Source organism: Micropterus salmoides, unplaced genomic scaffold (assembly GCF_014851395.1).
Source record: "Micropterus salmoides isolate LMB-PRFRI ecotype aquatic unplaced genomic scaffold, ASM1485139v1 Ms_hic_scaffold_3, whole genome shotgun sequence".
NCBI classification, from domain to species: Eukaryota; Metazoa; Chordata; class Actinopteri; order Centrarchiformes; family Centrarchidae; genus Micropterus; species Micropterus salmoides.
In genome coordinates this window covers 29417834-29444467 of record NW_024042261.1, presented here as the reverse complement: position 1 = coordinate 29444467, position 26634 = coordinate 29417834, and the positions used below count along the sequence as shown (strand labels likewise).

General features: G+C 39.1%; 1 protein-coding gene across 1 annotated transcript in view; it reads left to right on the top strand.

Annotated features, from left to right (window-relative positions):
* traf4a (tnf receptor-associated factor 4a) overlaps window positions 1-9894 on the top strand; it is a 39184-nt gene extending 29290 nt beyond the window's left edge. The window contains exons 3-7 of the mRNA XM_038692675.1: window positions 2299-2403; window positions 2626-2787; window positions 4240-4401; window positions 4992-5147; window positions 6379-9894. Of these exons, the coding sequence (XP_038548603.1) occupies window positions 2299-2403; window positions 2626-2787; window positions 4240-4401; window positions 4992-5147; window positions 6379-7011 (1218 nt within the window). The 3' untranslated portion in view covers window positions 7012-9894. The remainder of the gene's footprint in view (window positions 1-2298; window positions 2404-2625; window positions 2788-4239; window positions 4402-4991; window positions 5148-6378) is intronic.
* The last annotated feature ends 16740 nt before the right edge of the window (window positions 9895-26634 follow it).

The following is a 26634-nucleotide window of genomic DNA, read 5'->3' as shown; positions in this document are numbered from 1 at the left end:
ATCTCCAAACACAGCAGTTAGAAACAATGAGTGAGATAAATAGAAATGTTTGATTGTAGATTATTTTCCAAATCAACTTCCAATTTGAACGCCATTGGCTCCCATGTTTTTCAGTACAGAGACACATAAGCGCAGTCGGGCTGTTACTGAGCTGTTATTTGATTAGAGGGCTGTTGTGACATTTTGAGGAAGTGGCTTTTCTTGTTTGACCAGTGCTCTGCTTGTGTGACAACATGGGGGGATGGAGATGCAGAGCAGAGCTGTAAATCCGCAGGACAGCAAACTGTAGGGGAGGATTTGGGGTGTTTGGGCAGAAAACTGACTCATCCCCATTGCTCAGTGACCAAGGAAAAATAAATCTTTCCTCCCTCTCTCTCTCTCTCTCTCAATTTCAATTCAGTTCAGCTTTATTAAAAAACAATATTGCCAAAGCTTAAAATATAATGCAAAAGAACAATTAATTTCATACAGTTCATAAATAAAGTAAATAAAACAGTAAAAGTGTGTGTGTGTGTGTTAAAATAAAAAAATAAAATCTCTCTATCTCTCTCTCTCACTCTCAAAGGTCCTATAAACCCACAAACTAACTCATTATCCCTGCAGTGGCTGGCTTGACTCACTGCTGCAGTTTTATAACACGATTTCTACAGTTTCCAACATAGTGACTTTCCAGTGTACATGTGTGTCTGGATGAAAGAATCTTCCTGTAATGTAACATCAACCTTGACTGATATGATATCGAAATGAACATGTAAAATAAAAATTATTTAAAGGAAATCGCACCATTTTGGCAAAAAACACTTTTTTGCTTTCTTTCTGGGAGACACCGGTCATACCAATCTTAACTCAGAGCTGCAGTAAAGAAGGACGTGTTTAGGCTAGCTATGCATAAAAACTGGAGGGGGACTGGGATATCAGTGTCACTAAAGCTGACTTGCTTACACAGTATATCCCGTTTGTTTAATTAAACAGATTAAATCGTCAATTTCTGGTCTAGCAGAAGTTACATGTTGGAGATTACCCAGATAAATCTACATTTACTTCTCTTTCCAGCCATTCCCTGATGAAGACCCAGTGTGGGTCGCAACCAGTCAGCGTCTCCTTTTGTGATTTTTTTTACTCTGATATGCCCTCAACAGATAAACTACATCCTTTGCTCAGTGAAAGTGTACCTGAAACTAGCCAAGAGGCCTCCTTTTTCTGTAGTTTACTAATCTGGTAGCTAGAGCACTTTGAATTCACATAGAGTTTACTGCTTTACAACCCTGAGCACCCAGTATTTTTATCTCTTTTTTTATATTAATATATTGATATTGACATTCAAACATATTTTAATCAACTCTCTGAAGGGTAAGAGACAGAACTGAATTTAAAAATAACTTTATTATACTAATTTTCTTTCATCAAGCAAAAATATTAAAGCACTTCCCCCAAAAAGACAGAGGTGAGAAAAGATGGCAGGAGAGAAAGCAAGAGAGCAAGTATATTGTGACAATAAGTGTGACAAAGCAACCATGCAGAGAAAACCTAAAAGATTTGAACACTTGATAAGATATTTTTGTTATTGTCAACAAATCCCATGAAAATACAAAAAACAGCAATCCATTAGTCGATCAGACTTCCCCACTGACTATTTGTTCCTTTTGAAGACTGAATCTTAAATCACGAATACAGACTTTAATTTTATTTAAGTAAGTATTTTATTTCCTACTTGACACTGTAAGCAAACATTACTCAATGAGTAGTAAATAGTGTATTTGTAAGGGACTATCTTCTCTTGCAGACTAATACACATTTGGTGCTCTAGTGAGTGTTTCCAGCAGCAGGACATTGTATGTAGGATTGACACAAAATAAACAACAGTCCAAATGTTCATGGTAATGAAGGAAAATGTCACCCATTGCAACAGTGTGGCTCACTGATGTGCTTTTAATAGTTTAATACGTTTTGGCTTTAGCTTCACAAACAACACTTGCTAATAGGTCAACTAGTTAATTGGAAAACGTATCCTTTAAACTTGACTTTATTTGGTATTTATATAGTGTGATTCTTCCGAGAGAGGCTTACTATATGTTTTGTTGTTTAGCGGTGAAGAATATGAAAGAACTGATGAATACTGACAAGATGGAAAACTTTAGGAAGGAAAAGTGGGAGGTACATGGTTTGCATTGGACAGCGATGACTGGGGAGAAAATGTTATGCACACATTTGTTGTATGAGGGTGGTATATAACAGACTTCCAGCATGACCAGCTCCAACTGTAACGCCTTGTGACTTTGTCCTGCTTTTCTTCTTCAGATCTACCCTGATCCAGAACTGGAGCAGCAGATCTTGGCGCTGCCCATCCGCTGCATCCACAGTGAGGAGGGATGCCGCTGGACTGGCCAGATGAAGCAGCTGCAGGTGAGAAGCTTCGATATCCTCTCTCACATTCCCTCAATCTTTTCTTTTATCTCTGCTGCCTTTTCAAACACTCTGCCTTGTGGATTCTGATACCTGTTATCCGCCCTCCCTGCCCTCACCTTGTGTTGTTTTCTGGCAACGGTCTGGCTGAATGCCCAACATGCGGGTGTATGTGTGAGAGTCTTATGACACATTGCTTCTCTGACGTTGTGTCTCCCTCAGGGCCACTTCTCCACCTGCGCCTTCAATGTGATACCCTGCCCCAATCGCTGCTCTGTCAAGCTGACGCGCCGTGATTTGCCCGACCACCTGCAGCACGACTGCCCCAAACGCAAGGTCAAGTGCGAGTTCTGTGGCAGCGAGTTCACGGGTGAAGCCTACGAGGTAAACACCAACTCATAACCTTTCTTTCCCTGTTACAATACAGCAGGAACTTTTCATAAACTACCCCCAAGTGACGCCATATAATTTCCATCCCTATATGAAAGACATCTTTGTGAAAAGCAGCAGGAGAGACTAAAGCACGTGTGTCACTGCCTTTGGAGAGTCTTGGACTATTTTGAAATAACACGTGTGTTGGCAGATGGAAAGAAGGTTTGACTGGGTCTTTCATATTGAATGTGTTTTCCTCAATGAGCGGTCTGTACTTCACTAACACCTCTGTCATTTCTACTACGCTGCCCCCCCATCATCTGTTTACTCTGGCCCACATGGTCCCCCATGTGCACACAGTTACAGGGGCCTTCATCCAGCTTTTGGGTCTGGCATAGAAATTACACTATGCATGTCATGTTTATCACCAGATGTCATTCAAAACATTTTGACAAATGATACCCGAGTAACTCACTTCCAGTCACAATTTTACAATACTTTTTACTCCACTACATTTATGTGATAACTTTAGGTAGTAGATACTTTATAGATTTATAATATTAATACAGCATATAAATCAACAAATAAATTACAACATATTAATTTGGATTAATCTGCCGACTAGTATACAGAGTAGTTGGAATTAGCCCCACCTTATATCAATATCAATATTCTGAAATGTGCCATTCTGTATAATGAGTACTTTTATACATGTATATTTTGATGTGTATTACTTTTGTATACTATCATATACTGTGGTATTGCTACTTTTACATATAAAAGATTTGAGTACTTTCTCCGCCACTGCTTGAGTTTCAATACCAATACTAAAGAAAAAAGCCTACTCTTGACATAAATACAACTTCTACAAAAGTATTTTTTAATTAAAGAAAATTAGACACACTTCTCTGTTTGTTAACAACAAAATTATAGCATTAAACGAAGGCACACACCTATGTTAAAATAATCTTTAACAACAATAAATATATGATATGATTAGTATTTTTATAATATTGGTATGTGTCATGTACTTTGTCACACTGGCTTACTTTTTTACATTTGTCTGGATTGATTCAGACATTTTCTGAACTTTTAGACCGATTATAAGGAATGCATATCATGTATTAAAAAGCCAGCAGAGTAAATGTAGCTTTATAAACGTTTCTTAAATTTGATTGTCAGCTATCCCCACAAATAGCCTAAAGTAAAATTGTATTCAAATCGGCAACAAAAAATCGGCAACATTTGATTAAACAATAAAAAAACTCCCTATTTTAACCCTTCCAGCAGCTAATTGTTAACTTCTAATAGTCTGTACTAGAACACTTGGTTTTACTGATGGTCGTGTATGGTCTGATTTTGAACAGTGCAAACTGCAGTGTATAAAATGCATTTGAGTAAACAGTAACACCTACTGTATCTACTTGTTCTTAATTGTAATCACGTGTTTCCTATCTATCCCAGAACCACCAGGGTGTGTGTCCTCAGGAGAGCGTTTACTGTGAGAACAAGTGTGGGGCGAGGATGATGCGTCGTCTGCTGTCCCAACACGGCATGGCCGAGTGTCCCAAACGCACGCAGCCCTGCAAGTACTGCGGCAAGGAGTTTGTCTTCGACACAATCCAGGTCTGTCACACAAAGTTTACTATCAGAATCTGTCAGTTCTCCCCAAATGACTGCTTATATTAGTGAAATAACTTGATCTTTAAGACAGTTAAGTGCTAAAACTGTGAAAAGCGACTCCTGCCAGATTATTAGTACCTGTCATCTGTCCTGCATGTGGCTTCATACAGGGTTTCCAGCCTCAGTAGAGCAGCTGCAGCTGTAGGATGCTGCCTTTCATGGTGTCTCTGTCCTGTGGCAGCTGGCTGTTTTGCTGTTTGGGCTTTTATGTGGAAGCACCTGCCTCAGTACACATCTGGCCAGAGGCTGAGCAGTCACTCTCCTCTCCCAAGATGTTATTACCAAAATCTTGGATTCAGTGTTTTATAATGCATTTATGATGTTTTGTTTCCCTGACTGTCATTATTGATTAATCTTTTCTTGATTATTCAATTGATAGTTTAGTCTATAAAATGGAGTAAATTGCATATTTGCATATGCTATTGGCAGAGTGACCGCAGTATTTTCTGTGGCTTCAGGCTGAATGATGAGTTGTTTTCTTTATTTTCTGTTATATTTTTGCATATTAAACACTGTTCCTGACTCCTCTACAGAACCACCAGTACCACTGCCCTCGGTTTCCTGTTCAGTGCCCAAACCAGTGTGGCACTCCTAACATTGCCCGAGAGGATCTGGCTAACCATGTGAAGGACAACTGTGGCAGCGCACTCGTTCTCTGCCCCTTCAAAGATGCCGGCTGCAAACACCGGGTAAGACTGACCTGCATCATTGAACGATTATTATAAAAGATTATTTCTGCCTGTGGAGGAACATTTATAAGCTAATATCAACACTACTGTTGATATATTCTTATCTAACTGCCAAGCTTGTTTGTTGTTGTTTATAAGCTTGTTTTTACTATAATTTTATTTCACTGCCCTTGCTCATCGGGTTCAAAATGAAGATTTTTCTCCTTTTGACATACAACACAGTGTCTGTAGGGTCTGTTTTAATGAGAGCAACGCTTCTGTTTTCTGACAGCGCATTTCAGTCTATTTTTGAAACTGTTATCAATTTGAGAAAATGTGGACATGCTCGAGGAAGAGCGGCAGATGAGCATCATACTCTTTGTTGTCGGCTCCTCGATCTGTTAAGAATTACAAAGCATCTGGAAAGCATGATGTATAACATTAACAGATGGCCTTATGGAACACAAAAACACGTCTCAACAACAGCAGAGGGATCATTAAATATAATAATCCAAGTGTCCACACCTATGGATGTAGTGTTCAGTTGTAAATGGTATATTGGGGATGTAAACAAATACAAGAACATCAGATAAACAGACACATTTTCGCATTATTTTTAGGTAACGGGCTACAGATACTAGATAGATAGATACTTTAAAGTTCAATATTCAGACCTTTGGCGAGGTTCATCCTCAATAACTGAAAGTGATGTTGCACAGGTGTTATGTTTCTCTCATTGTCCGATATTGAAGCCTGGCAATATGCGTGACTTAGTAGTAGTTGACAAGATGTAGTTAGTGACGGTCATTATAAACAAAACTCATGTTTTTCAAATCAAAACATGAAATATGTCCTCATGCGATTCCTAATTTATTTTCATTCATTTCCATCCGGACTATTAACTGTTACATAGTTTTTTAGACCCAGTTTAGACAGTTTTTTTTCTTTTTTTGAAGGTGGGTTTCACATGCAAATCAAGCTTTATTATTAGATTAATTTAGGTACACGGTTAACATTTTGTGTTGCTTTTTGTATTTTGTGGGCAGCTAAACTTATGACTTAAACATGTGAGAAATATAAATGGGCGTAGAAAACAAAAACAAATCAAGCAATCTAGATCCAAATATGGACATTTATATTATGATGTAGCTTTGTATGCATAGAATCTGTTTGTATTACACATCTCCTCACTTACTCACTGTGCAGCAGCTTCTACATAATTAATCTCTTTGCTTTGCTGTCTCTCTGGCAGTGCCCAAAACTGGCTATCGGGCGTCACCTGGAAGACACAACTAAGTCTCACCTGACTATGATGTGTAACCTGGTGGGGCGTCAGCGGCAGGAGATTCTGGAGCTGCGAAGAGAGATGGAGGAGCTGTCTGTCAGTCATGACGGTGTTCTCATCTGGAAGCTCAACGACTACACTCGCAAACTCCAGGAGGCCAAACTCCGAAGCAACCACGAGTTCTTCAGCCCACCCTTCTACACTCACCGCTATGGCTACAAGCTGCAGGTGTCGGCCTTCCTGAATGGTAACGGCAGCGGCGAGGGCTCGCATCTCTCCGTCTACATCCGCGTGTTGCCCGGAGAGTACGATAGCCTGCTGGAGTGGCCCTTCTCCTACAAGGTGACTTTCTCCATTATGGACCAGAGCGACCCGTCGCTTTCCAAACCCCAGCACATTACCGAGACCTTCAACCCTGACCCCAACTGGAAGAACTTCCAAAAGCCCAGCAGCAGCCGCAACTCGCTGGACGAGAGCACCCTGGGCTTCGGCTACCCCAAGTTCATCTCTCACGAGGAGATTAAGAAGAGGAACTACATCCGAGACAACTGCATCTTCATCAAGGCTTCTATAGAGATTCCCCAGAAGATAATGGCTTAAGATCTGATCTTTTCTTTTCTTTTTATGAAGGAGAAAGATGAACTAAAGGCTGGCAAAAACTGACACTTAACCTTGAAAACTTCTACACACTTACCCTTTAGATACTTTCTGCCCTTACAGCCTCTCCACCACAGAGCTTGAAGCGAGTCTGTTTGGCTGTGTGAGCTGACTCGGAGGACCTTGATATATCGCGGAGGAGAAAGTGTTTGGTCTGCAGAACCATCACTCTCTGGTGTTTCTTTTTATTAATTTTTTTATCTGTTTGCTGACCTTTTATCACAGTCTACAACAAAAAGCCTTGGAAATCAAACAGTGCCTAGAGAGTTTATCTTAAGTTATATTTTTGTTGTTATTACTGCAGTACAGATGTTAAAGATTATGGAAAAGATATAAAAATAAGTGTGAAGGGCTTCACTAAGCCTCTGTACTTAGAGTAAAGAGAACGTTAGAAGCTGGTTAGAGACGCCCATTAGGGAGATCTAAAGAAGAGGAAGCTCAGCAGACTCAAGCTCAAGCCCAACTGCCTTTTGTTTACACACTCATACAGTATACTTCCAATGATCCCTTAACAAACACAGAGCCCTTGGTAAGAGACTACTCATGAGGTTTGTGTACACACAAACATCAAGTGGATGTTTTCAAGTGAGAAACTTGCAGCTTAAATGTAGGCAATTTTTGTGTTTTAAGGGAATAGCCTGACACTTTGGTTGAGTTGAATGACAAGATCACCGTCACTATCATATCTGTCCAATACAAGGTTACAGCCAGCAGCCAGTTAGCTTAGCAATCTTCAGAAAATGGGGAAACAAAATCACCACCTCAGACATGCACTAATTAAAATGTTATATCTAATGGTTGCATCTGAAATCGCATACTATGCACTACATACTCAATATGTGCATACTAGTAAAAAAAACAATTGTTTTCTACTGGGCGCAGTTAACTCACACTGGGTGCCTGGCAACTGCTCCTGAGAAATAGCCTTCCAGCAAATGGTAGATTGTAATTTTGCCCTTTGTTTTTTTTGTACAGATTAAACAAACAAAATACAATGTGTAAATTAGGGAGCTTTAGAAGTGCTGGTAGGTTATTTTGATGGCTTTGGACAAAGCCAGCACCCTTTATCCAGTCTCAATGCTAAGCTAAGCTAACTCTCTTCTGGCTATAACTTCATATTTAAAATAATTGTTTGATATTTTGGGAAACACACTTTTTTCGCTTTCTTACCATGAGTTAGATGAGAAGATTAATACCACTCACATGTCTGTATGGTAAACCTTAAGCTACAACCAGCAGGTGGTTAAATTAGCTTAGCATAAAGACTGGAAACAGCTTGCTTCTCCAAAGATAACAAAATCTGCTTACGAGCACCTCTAAAGCTCAATAATTAATCCATTATATTTTATATCTTGTTTTTAATACATACAAAGATCTTTAGACAGAGCCAGGCCAGCTGTTTACAGTTTTTATGCTAAGATAAGATACTTGGCTACTAGCTGTAGCCTTGTGTTAAATGGAAAGATATGTGATGTGAAAATGTCAAACTATTCCTTTTAACTATCACTATAAACTAATAATCATTCATCTTTTGGGCTTTCAAAACTGCACCAAAAAGAAAGGTTGCATTTCTGTCAAGCTCAACCAGGCCTCTTTTATTTTAAAAGTTTGCAAGTTTTTTACCCGACAACATTGAAATTACAGATCTGTCTGTAACTTGTCAGTAGTTAACCCAGTCGTAATAGCTTCAGGAGCCTGCAGATGAACCAAACACACGATTCATAGTGACTTTGTGTCTTGTGGATTCCACCAATGGGGGTGGGGGGGAAGCACCTTTCGTCAGTCTTCGGATGAGGAGAGCAGACAAAGAGGCCAGTTGTCGGGGGAGTACATGCGCATTTAATAGTGAAGGAAAAGCCATGTGGCCTTTTTATACAGTATGTCTTCGCATGAGGGTTTTAGGGTTGAGCAGGGCAACATAAACACATGCATGCTTCATGTGCTACCACCTGGACCACATTTTTGTACTGAAACCTGTATTCTTGAAATCCTCTCCCGTTGATGGCTATCTTGTCTCTTTTTTTTGGACTGTTTGAGAGTTGACACATTGTCAAAAATATTTGTTTTTAATGTTGTTTGTTTTTGTTTTATATACAGAAAATGTGAACACTTTTGGAAATATAACCTATAAAGACAATGAACACTTGGCTGTGAATAGCCTGGGCATGGATGGTGTGCTGTCTGAAAAGATGGTTAATGACTTGATCTCTGCAAATATGTGTCGTGGGACTGACTACTCCTGTTTTGTTACCATGGTCACTGGTGTCTATCTTCAGCTAGGCACACAATGTGGCAACGAGGAGCGCTTTGAGGGATGCAGCCCTGTGCGATACACCTGTCTCCATCACGGCACCATTAGAGGGCTGGAGGACTTTAATGATACACTGCACTCATGATGTATGTGAATACTAATGTAAAAATGCAGAAGCACATTCTGTCTTTTATTATACATGGGGAAAAAAATCATGATTTCTTGTCATAATACCAGCTGATATTTTACAGTGATTTAAAGAAGTGAGAAGATGAAACTTTTTTGTAAGATTCTGTATTTTTAAAAATACTTAGCTGTTTTATACAAACACTTTTCCTTTGGAGAGTCGGGGTTGACTTTGGGAATTTTCAGACCCTTTTGTCTCTTGGACATTTGGATAATTTGTTTGTACTTGTGGTTTGAGCCTCACATATTCTGTCTGTATTATTTCCTCTTAAAAGTATTTATTTTAAGGAGCCGTCATGTGAGTTTGCACAGATGGCACAAATGTTTTAAAATGTTGATTGGTGAGTGCTTGTCAGTTTCTTAACTGAAATAAAATACCATATATTATAGTTGCTTTACCTATTAGTATTTTGAACAGTGCAGACTTCGCACACTGTTGATAACTTATACTCAGTTTTTTTTTATTTCAGGTAAAATTCAAATTGTCAAACAGCTCCCACACCATATTTGTAAATCTGACCTGGGAAAAAAATACCAATCACAGGATGCCAGCAGCACTTGCCAGCATCCTTACCAACTTGAAACATATTTGCAAACATGTTTTCCAATTTCAAAGAATAAACCAACCTCCAATAAAAAAATCATTATCCAAGGATGGATAAAATAAGTACAAATCATACTAAAGGTAAATGTTCTCTCATAGTGCCAGTTTCACAGTTATGCTACTGCATCCTTCCAACTGGATGATGCTTTTAATGTGACTTTCCTGAAATGAGCACTTGAATCCTAGGTGAAACAATTGATCCTACACACCTAGAATTTATGGTGTACAAGAACTTCCTTGTAATTGTTATGTCTGGTACGACTTTATGTTTTTATGTCCCGTCATACTTCCATATATAATGTACCATATGCCATGGCACATATTGTATAAACACTTTGTGAACATAAAAAGTCAAGAATAATACTTGACAATAACTTTATGTTTCACTGGTTTTAATAACGCCTTTGCAGAAAAAACGTGTGTATTTAAGGGGTACTCAGGTCAGATATTAGAAAGTGGTCAAAATCAAAGCGGCACAGGCCAAGACATCTTGGCTTTAAGTCAAGTATGTGTCAAGCTCCAAAAAACCTGCATCCTACACTTCCCATAATTCAGTTTGGTAGTCTTTTCTTTGATCGTCTTTCAAATTCCACAACCCAAATTTGTAACACCAGCTTTTCGTTAAACATCTGTAGTCCATGACAAGTAAATTGACTTCTGAAATTCACCCGTAGAAAACATAAACGTAGTTAAATTCATTTTGAATTCCAAAAGGGAGTCAGACCGGATCTGAATATAGCCAAGACCCAAAATGTGGTGAATTAGACCTTAATGTGGAGAGAACGCCAACACTGGCAGCAGCAGCACTTACCAAGCAACTAGTAACAGCAATCGGAAAGAACAGCCATGTCATTTTCCTGCACTTCACAGTACCACACTCCTTATCTTACCTTAAAAAACACATCAAAGCAGATTGCGCGCCCACTCGGATCCACTCAGGTATTAAATATATTGACACACAAACAACAAAGACTTGAATCAATACAAACAAGACCTTTCCCAACCTGGTTAGACTATATGTAATTTTCAGCCTAACCCTACCCTTTGTCACTAGGACCCTATGAAGACCTAAAGTATCATTTATGGATTTTTCCTTTAATAAGGAAAAAAAAGGTTTTCATGGAAAAATGTGTTGATGAGGAAATATTTGCTGATGATTTACCAACTAAAACATTTACTTCCTCAGTATATCCTCAGTTTTGTTTGATATATTTGGACTGAAGAAGCTAGATACTGATTCTCTGAATTAACTACAGTTCTGATCACTAAGTACTGAATGCATTTAAAACACATGGACACCATTGAATTATTAATGAATTGTATTATGAATATTAATACTTAATGATACTGAAAGGCTATAAAGCTCGTTTCAGCATTCACATTTAGCTCAGTGGCGAAGAGCAGCCAAGTGGTTGTTTGTCTTAAAAAAAAAAACAAAATAAAACTTTTATTACAGCAAGCCATAATAGTACTCCAGTCCAAGAGAGGCACTACTTCTATTCTGAACTATCCACAGTAGAAAATTTGTTTTATTTTCATTTCCTCACCTACTCAATGATCTAGGTTAGAGGTGAAAGAAGTTTCTGTCCTGCCTTTTTTTGTAGTCTTTGCACCAACACTGCTCAAGATGGAAAGGAGCGAAGGAGCAGAGGAAAGGGGGCAGAGGAAGTAAGGCAGACACCAGCCCTGCTTTGATGCGAAGCCAGGAGTTTGCATTAGCTTGCAGTTTGGATGATGTTCAGTGCAGCAGGATTTAGGAAAGAGGAAAATGAGCTTTAACGTCAAAGTCACTGAGAGGTCCCTCAGGAGGACAGTCCTCTTTTCCACTTACTGTGCAATAGCTGGCCAAAGTCGTCCTAGAACATATAATCTCAACTCTCTGAGTCTACTTTTTCCCCCTTTAAAATGAAAACAACATCTGCTTTAGGAATACTGCATGACTTTTATTTGCTTCTTTACAATGTCTTCCTTTTTAGAATATAGCCAATATGCTTGAAAAAAAAACTTCTTGAGTGAACTTGTTTTTCATTCAGGGTAGCTGTTTTTAAGTTTCCCCACAGTGAGAGGGATCATTCATTAATTTCAGGGAGGGGTCCTCTGGTCAGGGCAGTCCCCTCTGTCTCTCCTTAGACCAATACAGAAAGTTAATAGCTAAAGTGAAGAGACTCAAAAGCCATACTGACAGCCTCAAACTTTCCTGGCACACGGTGTACAACCAACAGCCCTGTGCTGCTTCAGGGCAATGCAGAGTGAAAATAGCAACAGCTAATTACATGTTAGCAAGCTCCATGTTTCCCATGCAGAGCGGGAGTCATATGCAGCTCGGTGTACAGTGCTGTCCTTTGGCTTTGCTCTCTTTCAAATCACACCCTCGCCCACTTGGTAAATGATTTTCAGGTACAGTCCTGTTCTCATAGTCACAGTGCACACAGTCATTGTCATTCCTGCTTGGTAAGCTCACCCAATGTTTGGTCAATGTATGCTGAAAGCTAGATGCCAGCTGGGTTAAAAGAGGATGAGGAGGAGACGTGGTGGTGGTGGTTGTGAAGGCGGAGAAAGGCCCAACCCATGAGGCTTTCCTCGCCCATAAAAAAATAACACATCAAAGAGTAGCTGTGGTTTATGAAGTGGTGCCATGCTGTCGTCCCTCATACTGAAGTTAAACAATTCTGCCTCACAGCGCAGGAACTGAGCAGGGGGTGTGTGTGAGTGAGTTGGTGAATTGGTGTCCTACAGCAAAGAAAAACCTCCCAGGAGTGATAAATATCTGAGATGCACAGCAGGAGTTCACTCACAAGCTGGACAAATCATCTGACAAGAAACTCTTTGGTTGAGGACAAAGGTTCATTCTTGACCTTGGACACATCAGTTTGACAAAAGCAATAAAATGCACTCGGGCAGACTGTGAGATCTGGTTGAAAGCTCTGGAAAAAGCTTGTAAAGGTATTTTCATTCAGGAGGGACCTAGAAATAAATAAAAACTAAATTAATACTTTGTAAATTAGTATACATGTTTTAAATATATGAAACAATCATTTATTTCGTTACAATGCAATATAGAAACTGTTACCTATTGTTACCCGATAACAATATCAAGGTACCCTTTAGTTATTAATACTTTAAGTACAATTTATTTTTAACATAGACAAAGCTTTTACCCCATCTTTTCCTAACCTCTTGTCTTATTCCCTTGCACTTACAGTATATGTTTGTCCTGGTATTAAGTATGTTATTGATACCACATATGTATGTACACTGTGAATGTGGGGTAAAATGTTAAACAAATTTTCAACATTGATTGAGTCTACCTGAAAGGTGTTGAGGATCAGAATAACCTCATTGAGTAATCTGACCTTCTTGCACGTTCTGTCTTGGATTATACAATATCTAATCTTCTATTAGTCACCAGCTCCACCCCACCTCTCCCTCCAAACCAAAAGGCATTAACTGTGAGTCACTAATATAATTCTACAACAAACTGGGACAGCTACAAAGGTGTACATTTATTGTACATAATTTGTGTATATCGTGATGTGCACTGAGTATGTAACTAACACACATCTAATACATAAATCATAATAAATATCTGATATACTCAGCTGAGACCCTAACCACATATGAGTCTTGTAATTCAATTAGAGCCCTGTTTGATGCTTTCACTGTGCAACATTTTATTCTTTTCTATGTGTCTGTGTCTTCCATGTTTGGATCAATTAAAAGCTTGTAGACTACAGATATAACAGATGCTGGAGCTCTGATTTGTCTTAATTCTCTATCATCAAAGTATTCCCTAGCATCTTTCTCTTGAATCACAGACTTGATGACAGAGAGTTGTAGACCACAACTATTTATGATAAGCTTGTCTGACCACACTCACCTCAACGACCCAGCTGGCAACAGCTGGACTGTGCAGAGTCCAGAACAACCAACAAAACACAGATGATATATTATTTGCAAAGAAAAAGACAGCCTCTCCCACTGATTGATTTATGCATTCCCTCTGATGTGCATCCATCTAGCGAATGATTGATTGTTTTCATCTCTTTTTAAAGCCAGTCGAGTAAGACCAGAAGCAGTCAACTGAGGCCAAAGGTCAGTCAGACCCACCATGGCTACCTGCCAGCAGCACGATCCTGCCAGGCCCGGATCAATCACTGGCCTGGATTACTGGAATAACACACTACACACTAACACACTAGCCCTGGGGAGGTGTTCACAGGCCATACACTTACCCATACACATTGATGAAATCACTGATCATAATAATTACAGTTCGAAGGGGCAGAGTAAATCCAGCATCAAAAGTAAAAACCAAAAACATAACAGAACATATATGAAATGAGGTTCTGTTAGTATTGAGATTACTTGCTGAAAGCCATTGTTGCAAGCAAACAGACAACTCCAGCTGCTGTTTTATTATTTTCCCAAATGTCAACATTTTTAGTCATCTAACATATCACTAGTTTCAGTAACCCAAAGGATTTTGATTAAAGAAATTACACTGTAGATTAGATTTAGACTTTATTGCTCCAGAGGGAGCATTGTTTTCACAGCTAGATAGAAACACACAGATAGAAACACAGCAACCCACCCTTGACTCTGTGAGCATTTTAGCATCTTCTAGCTTATTGTTTTAGTTTTTCAGCTGCAACTTTACTGTTTTTTTTGGTTCAGTCTCACTGCTCTCATAGTGTAATGTCTGGTGGCAGCAGACAGCTGCTTTTAGCGAAAAAGCTCTAAAAACCTACTGCCCACTATACCTGCTCAGCACCAAGCAGCAAACAGACAGTTAGCAACTAAATGGTGAACATAGTGTAGCATTGAGCAGCTCAAGAGCCAGATACTTTCCTCAGGAGTTGGTAAAGAGCAAAAACAGAGTTAAAAGAGAGTTAATATTGGACTAGGAAACACTAATGTTAATGCTGCTCCATACCTGCCACATGTGTAAATAAATGACTGTAAACTTAAAAGGTGATACGTCAGTGTCACTGTTTCTACTGCTTCCAAGTGTTGCCTGTTCTAGTGTGTGCGGTTCTCATGTTATATGATATTCAATTTCTATTAGATTTGGGCTTATCTTTGTTCTCACCTTAACAGGAACACCTTTGAAGAAAGACATATTGCACAGAAGCACAAAATGGCCTGTAAAAGCAATTCAGACTCAAATCTGCTCATTGATATTTTAAGCAAATGCGACGCCATAAAAAGAGTCAGTATTTGACACCTGTGAGGATTCTCCGACAGCTCTGATGCAAACATCCGGAGAGGTGTGAGAGTCTGTCAACCGCTGTTGGTATACTGTGAGAGAGAAAAGTGAGTTTTTGAGATGTGGTGTCTTGAAATTCATTACTTCTTGAACACTACACAGCTCAATAGACTCAATAAACTGTAATGATTCAAGATAATTATGATCTTGCTGACTGCACAAACATACTTGTGTTTGACAGTGTGCGTGCACAGCACTATGCTGCCTATGAAATGAGTGAAGTTTCATGTTTTTTAAATGTACGTTTCTAAACATGTGCACCGTTTGCAAAGTGGTGTAGGCCAAAATAGCAAAAGATTCTGCAGAGTTGATTCTCTGCTGTTAAAAATAATACTGATCTTGAATTAGAACGTTTTGCATCTTTTGATAAGCCTGATGTTTTAATCACTGCATTGTGTAAAAACTAAAATGGCTATAACAGCACTATACTATAACATCAAACAAAGCTAAATGTTTAGTATGGCACAGTCATGCATAGTGCAGAAATTGTTATTTGTGAGAAAAAAGCAGGACAGATGTCAAACATTTACTTCAAATATTCAGTGTCACCTATTGCCTTCAAGCATGTGTGAATTTCTTATTTTTCAAGTTATTTTCTGTGTCCATATGATAATGAAACTCACTCTCAAGGTTAAACATTTTATTAAGCATCTTCCCAGATAAAACAGTGCATGTTTAACTTTCATGGTCATGGGTACAGTGGGTTCTTCAGTGACCGTTCATGTTGACAAATCATCCAAGCAGCGTGCGAATGTCTGGAGGCTACCTGCTCTGTTCTGCTCTGCTCTGTTGAAGAATGTCAATCTGACTGTAATGTGTGTCACTGTGGCTTAGTATCCCCTACATTATCTTCCAAATTATCCTGCTACCCAGGAGGATCTTCGATTTCAGTTATATTCAAAGTGAAAAGTTTAAGTTATCTTTTTCACAGTTACAGTGATGTGACTCTTGTATTGTATAATGCTCAAAAAGTTAAGGGAACACTTCAGATCTAGATAAATGAAATTTATCTAAGAAAAATTCAAATTCGAAACTTACTGTACACTTGAGCCTATAATTTATTGAGAACAAAATGACTTAACAACAGTCAGTGGAAACCAAAATCATCAACTGACTGAGGGTTGGATTCAAAATCACACAAAAAATCTAAGCGAAAAACTTGAAATTACAGGCTGATCCAACTTTCGTGACTTTCATCACAGCAACTCATAATGTGACCCTGTAGTATGTAGTCTGTATGCACTCCTGACAACATCTGGGCATGTCCTGATGAGAGGGCGGATGGTGTCCTGGGGAATCTCCTCCCAGACTTGGATCAGGGCATCTTGAGCTCCTGGACAGTCTGTGGCGCTACTTGGCGGCAGTGAATATACAAACATAACATTCTCAATTGGATTCAGGTCTGGGAGGGCCAGTAAATAGCATCAATGCCTTTGTCATCCAGGAACTGCCTGCATACTCCAGCCATAAGGCCGGGCATTGTCCTGCACCAGGAGAAACCCAGGGGCCACTGATCCAGCAAAGGTCTGACAGTGACTGAGGATTTCATCCCAGTACCTAAGAGCAGCCAGGGTACCATTGGCTAGCACATGAAGGTCTGTGCAACCATTCAAGGATACTCCCCAGACCATCCCTGAGCCACTGCCAAACCAGTCATGCTGGATGATGTTGTAGGCAGTATAAAGTTCACCACGGCGTCTACAGGCTCTTTCATGTCTGCCACATGTGCTCATTGTGAACCTGCTCTCATCAGTGAAAGAATGTGGCGCCAACAGTAGCCAACAAAGGTGCATGGTGCTGGGCTTTGAGCACAGATCCCACTAGAGTACGTAAGTTTGATGTCTTCACTTAGGATTAGGCATGTGGCTATCTCCCCACCAACCCATCAACCGATTAAGTTGTTAAAAGTGAAAGTGGCCAGTCTTGTCAAGATAGCAGTGGAGTTTTTCTTAAAGAGGCTATAATCGTAATGTAACAAATGGCACTGTGAAAGGTGTCGTCAGTAGTGATAAACCTACCGACAATTATCACTTGAGTCTGCAGCTCCACTCAGCTTTACAGAGCCACAGCTTTACTATTCTGGTTCACTCTCAAAGCTCTCAGCCTCGTTTTTGTCTGCAGCAAGCAGCTGTACACTGCCTTTTTGGTGCCAAACAACAGACAAAGTCAAACAAAGTTAATATATTATAATTAAGTTAATATATTAACTAGTTTAGACAGCCACCAATATACAGCACTGATGTGGTTTACATAGCATAGCCATTGCTCATAAGCACGAGCCATTGAGCTTACTCGGAATAGGGTTGGGTTTCTATTTCCTTTTTTCTGAGGGGAGCTCCATAATTGGTAATTTCTGTGTTAATGTCTTTATTTTCAAGTCATATATTTCTATGGGTTTCTTGTTCTTCTAACTGATACTGAGTAAGGCTTCACTTAGGTATCAGTTTTCATTCCCATTGTTAGTGACGTATGACATTCACGCTCAAACAGGGATGATAGGAAAAACAGTACAGTTTCCCCAGAAATTCAACCAAAATGTTCAACAACAAGAATTAAATTAGCTTAATCTTGGATTTAACTATTGCCACCCCAGAATCCTCTCACTACTAAACACAGGTTTGTGTTGTACTTGTGGAAACAAATCTCTTTCACTTGAAGTCCTGCTGATAATCTTAACTCCTGCCTTTAGCCCCTAAGTAATGGCTTTCTGTGGCTCCAACCATGCAACCCATAATCTTGCCGTATGGTAAAAGGCCACATGGCAGACACATGAGCAGACCACAAAACTTTAAGATTGTCGAGTCCAGACGAAATAGACATTTTATTGTCTTTTGGCTTATTTTTATCTCCCATTTTCTGGAGTTGTACTGGACATTTTTGTAAGATAACCAGCAGGTATTGGCAGCTAAAAGTGGCACATGAAGTTATTTTTGCACATGATGAAGCTGTTGTTTTACACGTTAATTCATGCTTGACCTCTTACCCCACAGATGAGGCATTAGTCTGATTAAGCATTTAAACTCATGTATAATAATGGAATAACTCTCAGTCTGTATTCTGCATGTGGTTGATTTTTTATAAATGTGTATTTGTACTGTGCATTGACTTTTAATAATAATTGATCAATAACAGTGATGTTTGCTGTGAGAGAAAGACTTGATGTGTCATACAATATAATTTATATACAGATAGAGAATTTTAAGAACTAGATATAACTTGGCATTGATGATATACTGCCAAAACAGTAAATAAGTTTCTTATTTTGTTTTTTTCTTTTAATCCATGCAATTTATACATTAAATTGGTGCATACAGACTAAGTCCTCAAACCTGAACATTTTCCAAATATGACCCAAAAGGCCCAAAATCCCTATCGATATACCCATAGTTTTGCCTCTATTCTCATGTGTTAATGTTTTTATTATATTCAAACATAAATAGCGACTATTAAGCGTATTGAGACAAAAAATACTCACAAATCAAGAGAGGAGATAATTACATCAAAATTACACAAAATACATTATTATAGTAATGTGTTGCAAACTTCTCAAATCATCTGTCCTTAAACTGCATCATCACACAACAATGACAGAATGTAATGCAAACTTGAATCACTGTAGATCAGCAAGTTTCAAGAGTGCTAGTTGATTTTTAAACAGTACAGAGGTGAATGTAAAGCAATGGCTGCCAGGAAAAATAGGATAAAAAGTCTACAGCCTGCACTTAAAAATGATCAATGATTTGTAGTTAAGTAATTAAAACCTGCCAACACTCTGGTACTTATTTTATAATGGCAGCTTTTTTGGTTTTATTTGGGAAAATATACAATATGTCATTCCTTTTTTAATTTAAGTTGAATAGATATTTTTCTTCAGTCCTGGACATTGTGGTGGATACACTACACATTGCATCCTACCCAAAGTATAATTCAGTGTTGTACTCATGGAGTAATGCCCTGCAGTAGCGATGTCACACTCCTGTCAAGCCCAGTTTAATCCTATTACAACCACTTTCATCATCACCAAGATATCTAGATTAAATTTCCTATGTCAACAGCGATTATACTGGGAGGTAAATGGGATTGCTGAAGCATCCAGATGGGCAGAAGCAACTGGAAGTGATCAGTAATAGTGTAAGTATAGATTATATAGTTCACTGCTGGCTCGGGATGCTGTACAAGCTGCCCTTTCTGCAACAAATGCTGTTGAATTATCCATTTGAAGAAGTAAACAAATCCATGTGACTTTTCAGTTAAATTTCCAGACTACAAAAATATTTTTTTTCATCTTTTCATGGGAAAAAGAGAAAATCCAGAAAAAAAGAGAGAAAATCTTGACCAGATGGTCCGGCCAAGATTATCCTATAAACATGGCTTCCCAGTCTCTATGAGCCCCCAGTGGCAACACTGTCGTTTCAAAGTAGTAGGGGAGTAAACACATTCAGCTCTGTGTCAAGCAAGTCTCTCCACTGGGGGTCTGCATGTTTAGTATCTCTGTGTATATTTGTTCCTGCGCACAGATGTGTGTTTGCTAACGTGCAGTCAGGGAAGGGTTACTCAAATAAGTGTGGTTTGTCTTTTGACCCAGCTGCATTGAAGCACACAGCACCACCCACACTTGTCTTGAGCTGTATTCCCACATCTGTGCTGTGGCTCAAATATCACTGCTTCCCCCACAAGCATCTGCTATAGGCAGAGAACACCGCCTTGCACAAGCCTCTGCTTTCAGATTGTCTCATGTCTTACTCATTTGTAGTCACCACCCTCAACCCTGAGATAACCTCACCTCCTAATGTGAAATATTGACTCCTAAGCACCAGCTTATTGGGAAAAAGGTCTTTCACAAAGCAGGATATAGTATGTGAAACACTCACAGTCCCCCACCTCTGCTAGTTCTGGATTTACTTCATCCTGAGCTGCAGGAAAGGCCAGTTTCAGTTCACCGGTGGGTGTTATTTTGGCCATCTGACGAAGACAGAGAGGACGGTGTGAGGAGTGTCAGCTAGCAGAGGTAGAGTGGAGTGGTTGCCACGGTGAGCGCACTCTGTTCCACCAAGCTGGCCTCTGATTGGCCAGAGCCACAGCTGAGGGAAGGAAATTCTGCCAATTGGAAACAATTGGTGTTTTGTTGCCGGGCCAAGCTGTCCTGACACAAAGCTGACATTTATTGGCAACAAGATTGCTCCTCAGGTTTGAAAAGGTGACACTTAAAAAAATGGGCTCACAAATATAGCCATTTGTGCTGCTGTTGGGACATTTTTTGGTGGAAGAATTATTCAAATGTTTTACTTAAGAAAAAGTAAAAATACTACAATGTAAAAGTGATAAAATTCTTGCATTCAGAATTTTTCCCAAGTAAAAGTTCATAACAGCTATGTATATATATTATTCAGAATCAGCAATGTAACTTTGTATAGGGGCCCGCATTCGTTGCAGGGCCAGTAACTTACCTCGTTAGTTTAATTTTAATTTAAGTGAAGTAAAATGACAATGTCACTGATATCGTATTCAACCTTTTGACCTTTTTTATAGTAGTCAGTGAGTTAAGCCTTTTCTTTCTCCCACTTGATCAATTGAATCAAATTAAATAACAATACAATAACGTGAACTACTTTGACATACAAACACTCACTGCCACATAACTCTACAGTAAGTACATCTAAATGAAGTTTAAATAAGGATCAATTCATGGGATTTTATGTTAAAGATATTGTGCGCCTGCACAGAATTCTGGGTCATTTTCATTGACTTGTGCACTGCTGTGTAGCAAAACCACACAGATGAGTAGCTGGCTGGTGAAGTGACAGCAACTGGGAAATTAATACATACAAACACAAAAGTGGGTTTCAGAAGCAAAACTTTAAAGAAGCAGCTGAGAAAGAACAAGAAAATGCAACCAAAGATATAAATTTTCCGTAAACAGAAAGACGGGATAGCAGCAAACATGAGTTGTGAGCAAGAAGAGCCAAAGGGAACACCTGCTGCTATAGCAACAGCATTGCGCCATCCACCGTGGTGATGATGAGGATGTATAACATCACATGCCCACAAAGACATTCAAACTTCTACAGCCTTAAACACTGCAACAGATGGACTTTTTTGAGAAAGCGAGTAATGCCATATTTACAAATATGACTTAACCTCGACATTCGCAACTCCTGTCATTCAGCGGGTGTTTAATAGACAGCATCTGAAAAGCGAAAATTAAGAACTTACAAAGGTGTTGACAACAACTGCAGCTATGCAAGCTTTGGCATAATCTGCACCGTTTTACTGCTTTTCCAGTGAGTTTGGCCTCTGCAGAACAATCTTTTTCCAAACTAGAACTTATCAAATCTTACCTGAAGAGCTCACTGGGACAGACCCATTAATCTGGACTTGACACACTGTCACACACTGAGAATACCCCTACCTGCCCCTATTGCTGCACTAATAGGATCATGTTTTCATATGTGTGAAGGTGGGCTCTCAGCAGTCATGTTTTCAAAGGTTTTCATATGTGTGATGGTGTGCTGTCACCAGTCATGTTTTCATATGTATATCACCTGGTGGTCCGACCTGGAACAGAGCAGCTCTGCAAGGATGAGGGACAAGGTGGAGGGAAGCTGTGGCTCAAGAGATAGAGTGGGTTGCCCACTATCAATCCCCAGCTCCTCCATGTTGAAATGTCCTTGAGCAAAATACTAAACCCCAAATTGCCCCTGATCGGTGTATGAATGTTTGTTTCTGTTTGAGCACAATGCTCAATGTGTGAATGGGATGTAGTGTAACAGCGCTTTGAGTACTACTTTGATTGTGATGGCCCACTATGACCTATGATCTTGCATCGGGGACTTATTACTCCCCTGTTCAGAATGTCCCATTTCATATATTATTATATAGGATATATTATTATTTTATTTTATTGTTTGCTTAATGTGTAAACAACATTTTAATAAGTGGGGGATGAATAATAAAGACCCATGGACCAAATCCAGCCCATTTTACATCAAATGTTTTTATGATGTTTCACAGATATGCTGTACATAATTCAATGTAAATAAAATGTTCAAATAATTCCCAGTAAATATGAACTCTTACCATCTAATATTTCCCCCCACGTGAAGAGAAGCATGCAAATTTCAGCTACTGTGTCTTGGCAACAACAACATTTATCATGTGTGGATAACCTGTAATTTACATCTCTAGACTCTAGTGCAGCACAGTAACAATTTTACCATTGCATTAATCTAATAATGGACAGTTTTGCAAAAGTAAAGAAAATTGGTGCCTACATTACCCACAATGCAACTTGACCACTGACGGTTGAGTATGAGATTCAGGTGAGTTATGCTAGTAACAGCTAATGTAGCATTGAGCCACTAGACTCAAGTAGAGTTGCGAAGGTCTGGTAAGCTCACTTATTTCCAACTCCACACCGTTTTTTTCTTACACAAATGTGTAGTCTTAAGCCCCATCCGATGAAGTTTCAAGTAACATCACTTGATGCAATTTATCAGACTTGTGCAGCTCCCACTGGAGCCACAGACATCATACAACATTTTCACATAATACAGTTGTACTCCTCAAGACCTGTAAACAGACTTTGATGTGTAAAATGGGTGGGGTTCCCCTGGGTATTGATTACTGACGGCCGGCAGCCAAATAAAAAAATCTAACTTCTAGGCTACATGGTGTTCATGTATATGGAGCATGTGTAGCATCAAAACCCCTGAGATGAGCAGCTAATGCTTGCATGAAGTATTAATATCATTATAAAGTGTGCACTGTTGCAGGTTTAAGATGCTGATCTTGTCTATTCTCGTATCTGACAGATTACCTTGAAAGTCAGCTGAATAGGTCAAACAAGGCATACTGTACGCTTCGGGCTTGTAATAAGTAATACACAGGAATTATTTACATACTTTATTAAATTTGAACATCATACAAACAGATCCTCCCTGCTTTTAATAAAATCACATCCCTCTGTGATTTCAGGCTGTTTAAAGCTGTGGGACATGAACTTTCTGAACTTGAAAAACAATGAGCTCAGTGTGCTCCATGGAGGCTTCTGACTAGTATTTAAAGTTTTTATAACTTTATCTGATCAAGAAAACTTCTTTTGCAGATTTTTATTTCCTTCTTACAATGTAAAAAAAGCTAATGCTAATGAAAAGTCCTCTGGGTGTAACATTGAATTAAATTGAACTCATTACTAGATCATGTTACACATTCAAGAGGGGAAAGTCCTCTTAAAAACATCAAAGAATGAGTGAATCTTCTAATTTAACTCATCATTAATCACTAAAAATGTTTTGTTGATGTGAAAACATTTTACTTACTTAAAAGAAATCTAGTGATATTTTAACGATCGTGTCTGTGGAAACTCATGCGTGCAGAAATGCAAGGTGGAAGCATGTCCTGATGTCATTCATTAGGCGTGCATCTCAAACAGCCAGACAGTAATTGTCAGCTGCACACGAGTAATTGAATTGGGCGGGCATGCTTAAACAATTGGCTCTAATTGCATTACTCTTTTGGACCATGACAACTATTGTTAAGCTGAAATGTGCCCCTTCAGCACTGCTAATTGCATATGTAAATCAGTCATATTTGGCTCCTAACAAGAGGGGAGAGTTAATGTGATAAAGGAATTCGTCCACTGCCTTTGATTTACAGCACTGGCAGGCGTCCACTGGTGGAGGCTGAAACAGACCACAGGGATCTGTTCACACATGCACACATCATTGTATTAATCAGAGAATGATGAGATGATTTCATTGGCTTTGTTTTAGAACTGTATGAAAATTATAAGGGCGGGAAAGGGTGTCAGAAAAGGGTGAGGGTATGGTACATTTTCTTTTGGTTAAAAGATGGGGAGGAGGAGATTGTTTCACATCAGGGGAACGTAATGTGTGATCCAGCAGGTGCATGCATTAAAACAGTAAGATCGTCTATCTTTGAAATTACTGTTTAGTTTATATTCTTTGTCAAAAAATGTTTCCTTCCACCGTAGTTCTCATTTTCCGAGGCATCACCCAGGACATCCTTGTAAAAGAGATTAAAAATCTCAATGGATTTCTTTCCTGGTAAAATAAAGGTAAAATAAAATTTTCAAAGGCTACTTCGAAAAGTCAAACGATTGTTGACAAATATTTTCATTATTGTTAAAGGACTTTTTCAACAGCTGGTTTCAAAGTTTACCAGCAATGACATGACCACAAAGGTTGTCAAATCTAACCGGTAGAACTGAAAGGTGGGAAGAAAATATTAATAACTCTTGGCAGGGCATTGCTTTTTTAAAAAGTGAAACCCACCCACCCTACCCAAATAACTTCCGTCCCTTGAAAACTCAGACTTCTCAGAGTGAGTTATGTGTCACATAGGGTGGTGCAGGGAGAGTTGAGGGCGACGGGGTGGAGGAGGAGGTCGCGTTTCATTTTCAATGGCCCCTCCTCCCTCTCAATCCTGCTGCAGTGTTTTCCTCCTTCTCCTCCTCCTCTGGGGTGTGTTGAGCAGTCCTTCACAGAGAGAGACAGATCACATCTGGAGCCGCAGCCATGGGGCCAAACATGGCGCCAGCGCAGCTCTGAGCCAACACCACAGAAACACACAAACAGAAACACACTCTCATCCCTGTGTGTCCCAAAGTGTGTGGAGGCACCAGAGACTTTGTTACTCACAATCATTATTTATGCATACGGAAGTTCTGAAGTACAAGACATAGTTGTTTCAGTAATGCAAGGAATAGTTTTCACTTGGTTCGACAAAGCAGGACAAGAGTCCCTCTACTTTAAAAATTCCTCCCACTGAAGAGCCCTTAAAAGCTTCTTAAATTAATCCTGAGAAATTAACATAAGCAGATACCATTCCTTTCTCAATGAGGCAGGGCAAAGCCTCATGCATGTTAATTGTTCACAGCTTTTATAATCCAGTCTTCCACATGCAGGACCTGATCCAGTCTGCCTGTTTCTGATTAAGACACGTCGGACGAGAGATGCTGAGAGAGGGATCCGTGGTACATTTTTCCGGGTTTGCGGGATCCAAAACTATTGTCTTGATTGGCCAACTGAAACTTCACTGTCATGCTCAGAGTTGTGATTATTGCTAATTTTCTGAGCTGAATGAAAAAAAATACATACCAAATACAGCTGGGTAATTACATCTGTGGAAACTCAGGCAGCAGAGAATGCAGATTAGGACTGGTTGATTACTCGTTTTTTGGGGGAGAATATTTTTATCCTGCACCACCCTAAAACCCAAAAACTGTAGTCTTTCATCTAGACTTTCATGGGAATCCATTGTTCAGGGATAATGCCTGTCTAAATGTATGTCACTCTGTGAGTAAAACTATAAAGAGTAAGGGCAGAAAATCTCTGGCATGATGGTTAATACATACTAGAGTGCCACTGTTGTTGATCCAGATTATCTGGATATTGAATATCTCAACAACTTTGGTACAGACATCCATGTCCACCTTGGAATGAATTTCAGCAACTTTGGTGATGCCTTTCATCTGTAGGTTTACAATTTTATGTGTCTAATGCTTTGATTTATGACCAAATACATGCAAAACTAATGATGTTCCCACCATCCTCAGCTATACATTGTGTTACCAATTACCAATTGTTATTATGCAAACATGTTAAAAGGAGATTCTGAACATGGTTAACATCTTTGTGTCACACAAAGGACATAACATTTGAGCCGAAAAAGTCTCATCATCAAACATTAAAGTCCTTCCATCCTCTGCTTAATATACAACTATCAAGTTTATCTAAACCTCTCTTTTTAACTTAAAGCCCTGAAAACTTTTATTTAACAATAACTAATGAGAATCAGCTGCTCATTTATTATGCTCATTTATTATTTAAAATCTCGTAATACTCAGGTAGTATGCTTAATCAGGACTGTGTGGGTGTGTTTTGTTTGAGGTAGCTGTCATCAGTTTTTTATTCAAATGTAGAGAAACTCTGACTGGTGCACAGAAATACGTGGAAAAAGATTATAATAGCACTCATTTCCAAACGTGATAAATACTTGAAGTTCATGTGGCTGAAGTTCATGTGAAAAATAGAGTCTGCACACTAGTTAATGCTCCCATGAACTTTTATTAATATACCACCATGTTTCGGCAAAGTTTCTTCAGACATGAGGTACAAAATACCAAATGAACCCCGTCCACCTCAAACCAGGAAAGATAAGCAAGGACAAAAACAGAATAGTCATGTGGAATTGGTCATACCAGTTCTAACTTTGGCAGAAAATTGTGTATTTGTTTAG